Source organism: Spodoptera frugiperda, chromosome 23 (assembly GCF_023101765.2).
Source record: "Spodoptera frugiperda isolate SF20-4 chromosome 23, AGI-APGP_CSIRO_Sfru_2.0, whole genome shotgun sequence".
In the NCBI taxonomy this organism is placed as follows: domain Eukaryota; kingdom Metazoa; phylum Arthropoda; class Insecta; order Lepidoptera; family Noctuidae; genus Spodoptera; species Spodoptera frugiperda.
This window is the reverse complement of record NC_064234.1, coordinates 1,849,445-1,858,039: the sequence shown is the minus strand read 5'-3', so window position 1 is coordinate 1,858,039 and position 8,595 is coordinate 1,849,445. Positions and strand designations below refer to the sequence as shown.

Sequence of the window (8,595 nt, the reverse complement as noted above, 5' to 3'; positions counted from 1 at the left end):
TTGTAGTTCTCTTTTTTTAGGGGGAAAATCATCCAATGACTTCTCGCACCTTGGGCGAGGCGAAAGGGAGTGTCAGACTCTTACTGACTAAAAACCACCCCGTTCCTACACCCGCTTTTCGAGCCGAGCCCCGGTTTATTTTAGTTCTAGATATTCGATCGGTCTAGCATAATGATAACAAGTAGGTGGAATAGGACGTAACCTCATTGAAAAAATATTGATTGAGAATTTTATACTCTTTGATTTTATCACATTGACATTTGACAGTGTCATAGAAAGTGCAAATATTTTTGTGTTTACTAAAACTCTACTGTACATAGCTATCTTCATTGAATTGTGAATTAATAATGTCGATCTTTCACCCAGTCAGGACAAAATACTCAGACACCTACTGCCTCTTAGATCAAGTGAATGATAAAATTGTCAGTTTTTGAAATTTCCAACAGTACAAGTTGTAGTTAGTAGATTTGTGTCCGGTGTATTGTTGTAGGCTTTCGACCCTATTACATGAGGTTTCTATCATAACTGGTGAAAAGTGCGTCTCACATATCCCTTCAGAAATAAAATACTCTTAAATGGACATACATTTATTTTATGAATCTATATAATCAGCGGTGTATTACGCAAATTCATTGTCATTCCAGTTGGCGGGCAAATAATAATTGTCCCAAAAATCATCTTCCAATTGCAGTTTACAATCATTTTCGCTTGCGTCAATTTCTCTGATGTATCTTATATTTTCTATCCAAGATAAATCGTCAATAACGTTTTTATTATAAATCGGCACTTTCTTGTTTCTGTTTCCTTTTACAGGCATTATGATAGCTTTCCTTGTATCTGTTTTGGTTTTAGGGATATTTTTATCAATACTAGTGCCTTTACTTTTGCGAGGCGTTTTTGTCTTTTTGGATTCCTCAGAAATGGCAGAATGAGCGATAGCCATAGAATTTGTAGTATTTTTTTTGTTCTTGGCTACTTTCAAAGTTTTATTATTGTTCAAAATGTGTTTGGTTTTTGTTACTTCGTGATGTGAATGGGTTGGAACACCAAAATTAGGTGCAATTATATTAGTGAACGGTCTTGTCTCATTTACTTTATTTTGGGGAGTTTGAGTTATGTTTGTATGTTGATCGAAAGTATTTATAGTACAAGTCCTGTCTGTATAAGTCTGTATTTGACTTTTAGAAATATTTGAGACGAAATATTGATTTGCAGTAAAAATATTATTATTTGGAATAGAAACATTAGGCTGCACAACTTTGACACCTTTAGTTTCTCCAGAAGCTGAGGCTATCAAATTATATTTTGTTTCACAAATAGACATGGGTCTTTTTAGAATTATGTCAGTGTTTAAGTTGCTTAAAGTTTGTGGAAAGGAATTCTTATTGTTTATTTCATTTATATCATCATCTTTACTTATTTTATTCGTTTGAAATATAGTATTAGCTTTATTTATATCGCTAAAATTAACCACCCTTATAGGAGCAGTCGATCCAGGAGTAATATTATTAACTTTATTCTGCTGCATATTTTCAACATTAACAAAATTATTTAGTATACTTTGAGAACAATTTGTATCTTCAGTTCTGTCCTTCAAAGTGTGGGCAACATCTTGCAAAGATAAATTAGATATGCCTCTATGTATTTCAACTTCAACATTACATTCTGTAGCTGTTTTATTATTGCTGTTGTCGTCATCTTCCATATTAGTTAAGTCTATAATGTCTATATCTGTAGTAACCTCTTCATTACCTCCACCTCTTTCCTGAGCTACTTGAGTCAGTTGGTTTCTATCTTCGTCGGCTATTGAATACACTGGTGATATGGAAGTGCTTCTAATATCATAAGCTACTGTAGGACTGTCGTGATTGGTGTCATTTCTTATTTCTTCGTGGTCTCTTATTATAGCTTTCATGCAGCGAGTCAATTTATCGATCACCTGAAATGATGTTGTGATTGTAGTAGGTAAGTAATAAATTATTGCTATATTATATTAGTTTTTGATACGAGTAGAGGTAAGGCAAGGGATTAAAAGTGACTTTAAAAATAATCAATTGGTGATAAAAAATAAATATTTGGTTACTAGTTATATTATTGCTGTTAGTACTGGTGACCTGAAAACGATTCTAAATTTAAATTTTATATCAGTTAGACGACGAACAATTACAGCATTTTTTTATATTATTTTTGCAATCAGTGGCGTTATCAGCTCTATGGGTAAACAAAGCGTCATATTTAATACGTAGAAAAACTCGGCAATCTATGTTATTTAACACAATTAACTATTTTATTAGATGGAAAAAAATAATAGAATGCAATTCTGAGAAGATCTTGATAGCGTACGCCCCTGAGTTTCCGTTCGGAAGCACTGGCGCTTGTGGGCATCACATCCTATGCAAAAAGGGCTATTCTAGAAGTCTAAATCGCTTTAGAAAATTTAGGTGTTTGCCATGATTCGTATTAGTGAAAACTGCTTCAATCTGTTCAGTAGAACAGACGAACGGTCAAGTATTCATAAATATGCTGCTGAGTGAGGGACAGAGATTGGTTTGTTTTGTTACCTAGTCAGACGTAGGTATCTAATATTAACATTTTTGGTATTCATTCATTTAGAGTTGATAATTCTAATAGAAGATAGATCTATAGCTATAGGCTGTGAGGAATATAAAATAAAAGTAATTTGATAATAAAGATTTAGAAGAATGGAAAAAGAAGCCATGTTGCAATGCCTCAATCATGTTAGGACAGGAAGGAGAAGACTGCTGAGTACTTGTGTACTAGTTTTCGCAACGATCAACAGGGGTAAGTACCTAAAAGTACATGGTCACAAGAACCATACTTATTCAGATAATATTTTATATACCTACCTACGATAAATATGTCCATACTTATTTTTATGACATCAAAGCTTTTCCTATGACGCAGTTAAATTATAAATGAAGTTAAATACGCATTACAAATAATAAAAAAACAAATGCTAGGGGATTTTAATGATAAGGGCTTCCAGGAATCCTGATTTTAGTACATCTCAACGGAAGTTAGGACACATTGATTTTCGTTAGTTTGTCCGTCTGTTATTTATGTGCTCTTGATAAAATTCGGGTGGGTATATAACCGTACTGTTGCTATGTTAAAATTATAAAAAAATATTTTTATTTTTAATCCCCTGTAGGCAGCATTAAGCAGGCGGGTTTAAGTTGATAAGATGATATTTGGGAGGTTTCCTTTGACCAAGAATAGACCAAAATAAATTGATATCGCTTCAACAAATTAAAATAATCATACTTTGGATACTTTCATAAGTTAATGATATCTTATTAATTAGGATATCGCGAGAAGCCAAAGCAATCGGGAAACTGCAACAGTTTTCCTGTAGTTTAAATCCGAGTGTACCTAATCTTCACTTTTGCCACGGACTCATAATGGTATTGCATTGCAGGTACCAATGTCCACACTACAATCCTCCACATAAAAATATATCTTGACTTCTAGGTACTTAGGTAATTTCTTACCTGCAGAGAGCGCTGATCCCGCCCGCATTGATCTTTGTATGCTGATACTTCCCTCATATATTTTTCAGCATCCGTTTCAGAAATCGGTATATGTTTGTAAACGTAGTCGTCTACTTTCATACTGATTTCTATCAATCTTGTTGTTATTATTTTAATCTGCAAAAATATTTAAAACTTTTGTAAACTTTCAATCAAAATCTCAGGATCACAAATACTTTTCACTGTCAACAATTTGCCCAATAAAGTACCTACCTAGGTTATATATGATGAAATACTATTTATTACTTACTAACTGTTATTTGTAATAAATAGTATTGAAGTCTTTTACGAATATTTTTTTCCAAAGCTATACCTATCTATATAAAAAATAAGTTTCAGAGCAGATATTTCTTACCCCTGTCTTCGTTTCATTCTTTTTTCTACCCATTGTAAGTACTTAGACTATACAAGTACCTATTCGCACCTCTTTTCTGAAATGTATTGTATTGAATTTCGCGCCAAGATATGAAAAAAGTAAAAAGTAATAGACAAAAGTGTTTTTCTTCTTTAGATATCCTTAGGTACTACATTCAAGAGCTTAAAGATTATGCCTATATGAAAAACTTACTTTTTGCCACGGATACGCTATCGTTAATCACTACATAGTATAAAACAAAGTCACTGTTTTTGTCTGTTTGTCTGTATGCTTAAATCTTTAAAATTACGCAACGGATTTTGATGCGGTTTTTTGTAATAGGTAGAATGATTCAAGAGGAAGGTTTATAGGGCAAGTGACCCGTGGCCACTTGGGCCTTCAAATATTTATAACTAAGGCATGGACAAATAAATTACTCTGTGATGTACAGTATTTAAAATATTGAATATTGGAGACACTGATACCGTTGGCAGCTTTAATGTGTCAAACTTCACTTCGATGCAACAAGTCATTCTTTTTAGTTGAGGGTGAAATTGTTAAGATCTTAACAAAAAGGCTAAGGCGAGCGGGTGAGGATTTGGTTTTATTTTTTAAATCTTTGCTTAATATTTGGATGTTTATGTTAATACTACATTAAGAATATATTGTGTAAGTGAAACTAAAGTTATTTTGTCGCCATATGTTTCTGAAGTGAGGTTTTTAGATGGTGGCCACTAATGGAGACAAAATTATGAATTTCTCCATCTTTGGCCACATGGCTGGTGTACATAGACACCCCACTTCTTCCCCTTTATTTTATCGTGGCATTTTTTCCTTGACTTTACATATCAACAAATACATATTTTTCATTTTCAGAGATGCAAAAAATTGCCTTCACACAAAGGGGAGGTCAGTTTACTTTGCAGCTTTTACCAACGTCATATAAATGTTGATCTCTTTATTTGTAAGTAATAAAGAGATCAACATATATAACATATAAATGTTGATCTCTTTATTAAATTAAAGTGAAGTAATAATATTTCATATTTTCCAAACTAAATAGAAAATCATTGTTTGTAAAATGTCCAATTTAATTAATAAATTTTGATTACTTTTATAGTATTTTTTGATGGCCAGAACTGGCACACGACCGTGGCCAGAAATGGCACGAATCTGGCCAAAAATGGCACAAACTCCCTTTTTTTCTTTTTTATACAGTTATTTTTCTATTGGACGTTCTTTAAAAAAGGGGTTTTCTTAGGCAAGGTTAATACATGTTAAATGACTTTTTACAAGAAATACGTTCGTGATAACAAAAACTATAAGTTAAGAAAGCCTCAAAGTCGACAAAATTCTTAAAGTGGCCAAAACCGGGTCACTTACGATATGTATAATACAGGCATAATATATCACCATTGCACCCATGTGAAACTAGAGCGGGTCGCTAGTAATAATATAAACCACCCCTTGAATCACTATCAAAAATCGTATCAAAATTCTTTGCGCAATTTTAAACGACTTTGTTTTATAATAGGTAACGTATATAAAAAGTGATATTGTATAATTTTACAGCATAACTCTTTTTCCGTCATTTGAAAATTATTTGCATTTTACTATTAAGTAGGCAAATCCTGCATTTGTTGATAATTTTTCAGTTATCAAGAGGACGATTTCTGAGTATCCTGTTATATAAACTGAAGATAAATGTACCGCATTACCATTCAGGAGTCAGTTTGCTCGTGTCATCGGGCACGACAACTGTGGGACTGTTGTTAGGACAGTAATTCATGGCTGACTTACAACAGTAAAAATGTATTTAGTAACACAAATAATTATTTTGTTATTATCCATATACCTCAGCAATGCTGGATATGGGGTATCGGCACCATATAGCGATCCATATGAGTGAGTAAATTTTGTTTCTTTTTTTTGCGGCTGTATGGAAAATTCTTTTGCCTATTAATTAACATTGATATTTTGCGCGGGAAAAACTATTCGAATTAAAAAAATTAAACTAGATAAAGGTCTCTTGTCTATGTATTACTTTTGTTTTTAATTTTAATCTTAGCATAGCATTTTGACATGATTGTGATTGGGTGTACATTTAATTTTTGTTTACAAACCAACCCTCGGCATACAACTTTGGGTAGCTAACATAAAGGAAGGTAGGAAAAATAAATATATAAATGACCTATATGTATCTAGTAGTTGAATAAAATTATTACGTTGACTAGTAGCATAGAAAATATAATAAGTATATTGAAATAATAAATATCGTCACGCCTTTTATCCCCGAAGAGGTAGGGGCAGACGTCCAACCACAAATAAAAAAACATAAAACTAACTCCTAAATTTTTGCAGACAATCCGACGTGCAGGCTCCAGCATACGTACCATCGTATTTGAAAAACCAACGGTACAGTGGTGGCACAAAAACCGGCTACACAGGAACGAAAACCGGCTACACAGGCACTAAAACCGGGTACAGTGGCACCAAAACCGCGTACACCGGCACTAAAACCGGGTATAGTGGAACGAAAACCGGGTATTCTGGAACTAAGACCGGTTATGGAACCAAGTCCAGATACTCTGAAAGTAAAACTTGGTATTCTAATAATGGTGCTGTGTAAGTATTTTTTTAATGATTTTTTGGATCTATAAAATTGGTTTGTTTGGTTCGATCCCCATATGGACCAACTCTTTTGTGTAATCCACAAAATAAATAGGTACTTATAGATAATTTATCAGTATGGATTCATAGTGCGAAATCGCCATTATTAAGCCTTTTATAATAATAATAAATTTATTTATTTTCCACCATATTAATACAGACGTTGGTCCTAAAACTAAGCTTACCTATATGTATAATAATTTTTAATATAATAAATTCTGTAGTACGTACATGACCAGGTTTAAAACAATTAAAATGACAAGTGGTGGGATTCAGGAACCCAAAGTATCCACTGCAGAGCAAAGTTTTCTTCTCACACGGAGAAGGTACAAATTATCTAAGGTTTCTTCACGATGTTTTACTTCACCATATTAAAGTCAAACTCAAATTCTTTATTTCCATGTTAAGGTCATTACTGTGGTCTTAATTTTAATATTATGTAAAGCAAACGGTCTTTTTAGGCGTTGCAAATTTCAAGGCTATTATAGTTATATTACAGTGGTGTCTAAATAATCGAACCTATCTTGCTAGGTTTCGAAACCGCGTCCTCAGGTTGAAGAGTGCGGGCTTTTGGGCGACCAAGACATTAGTTCTAAATATTGTGTTGTTTTCAGGCCTAACTACAACGAGTTCCAGAACAACGCTAACATGCCATTTAATCGTAAGTGACTTTTCTTTTTTTTTGTTTTTGTATTAAAATTGAAAAATATATTTTTGATTAAAGAAAACTTAAACGAATTCGTTTAGGTACTGTTAATTTTTTAAATACTTACCTATTGGCATAGATTAGGTGAACTGTATTCGAGCCAGCGAGTTCAAGCTCTCTATTGCGGTGCTCAGTAATTATTTTTCCTTGTAATGCACTAACGTAATTTGTAAGCAGGTATTGTGACTAATTTGTTTGAAATTTTAATTTAAGGATGATGTGAGATTTATCCGTAACCCAGGCATGTTGAGGTAGAGGAATGTTGTCAGAATCGACGCTAGTCGTCACCATTCTACTAAAAATTATTAGACTGACGTAGGTCACAATGATATTGGTATTGTAATGCCTAATTTTTCTAGTAGGTACCTAATAGTACCTCTTTTTTGAGGGGAAGAGGAATTGACTTATTTTGACTTATCCCGACTACTTTTCGAGCTGGAGCCCCGGTAACCCGCTAGGTAGTCCGCAGCTTCGGTTTGGGCCCCTATTAGTATCTAGCTACCTTATTGAAATAATATACACTGAAATAATATTATACTGAGCAATAGTGGTGTTATTAATTTCTCGATAATACTGGTCTTTTTGTCTCAAAAATGCTTCTTTTTGTGTAATTTCACAAAAAAGAAGCATTTTTATTTTAACTAGTTTGAAATAAATTTCAAACTAATTTTAAACCTAGCAAAAAGTTTTTAGATAAGATGAAAACAGTCGCAAATACCAACAGGGTAGGTTTATAAGCGATTAGTTAATTTATCGCTGCGCGTGGGCACAATCAGTGTTAGCGGAAGCGTCTCAAATCTAAGCCCGGGCGCCGGCGTTGCCGTCCGTCCGATTTGCAAATAATATAATAAACATAGTATGACCTAAATAGGGACAATGTCACTGATAATGCATGTGTTGCAGTCGCCCGGGTCAGGGTTGTGGCCTAGAGGCTATACTGGTTTATTTTCAGACAGAAGCACTTTGGACTTTGGATTTTCCAAGCGAGATTAGGTACATCACCATGTTTTACGACACAGATGTATAGTTTATAGAGTTGATGATAGAACATTAAAGTAAATGTAATGTGTTGTAATTGACAAAAGTTGTTATAGGTCTATTATAATATTTCTGTATTTATTCCAATGATTAAGTACCTATACTTACAGAAATGCTGAAAATATTTTTTGTTCTTAACATGGTATAAAAAAATTCAAAGAAATTCTATGTCCAACCAACATAGAATTTTGTTTGAGCTGGTATATAACTGGAAAGCTCTCATAATTTATGATTGTAAGTTAAGGTACAGTTTTACGATGTATTTAGTCCTATGT

At 33.3% G+C, this 8,595-nt stretch overlaps 2 protein-coding genes across 2 annotated transcripts in view; one reads left to right on the top strand and one right to left on the bottom strand.

The window, feature by feature from the left end:
* Window positions 1-571: 571 nt before the first annotated feature.
* LOC126912174 (uncharacterized protein MAL13P1.304-like) lies at window positions 572-3,902 on the bottom strand. The gene is made up of 2 exons (XM_050703045.1): window positions 3,513-3,902; window positions 572-1,939 (listed from the first exon to the last, which is right to left on the bottom strand). Exons 1-2 carry the CDS (start codon window positions 3,630-3,632, stop codon window positions 620-622), a joined length of 1,440 nt encoding a protein of 479 aa, XP_050559002.1. The 5' UTR covers window positions 3,633-3,902; the 3' UTR covers window positions 572-619.
* Window positions 3,903-5,610: 1,708 nt separating this feature from the next.
* LOC118266761 (hemocytin) overlaps window positions 5,611-8,595 on the top strand; it is a 51,248-nt gene continuing 48,263 nt past the window's right edge. The window contains exons 1-3 of the mRNA XM_050703044.1: window positions 5,611-5,811; window positions 6,268-6,531; window positions 7,191-7,237. Of these exons, the coding sequence (XP_050559001.1) occupies window positions 5,717-5,811; window positions 6,268-6,531; window positions 7,191-7,237 (406 nt within the window). The 5' untranslated portion in view covers window positions 5,611-5,716. The remainder of the gene's footprint in view (window positions 5,812-6,267; window positions 6,532-7,190; window positions 7,238-8,595) is intronic.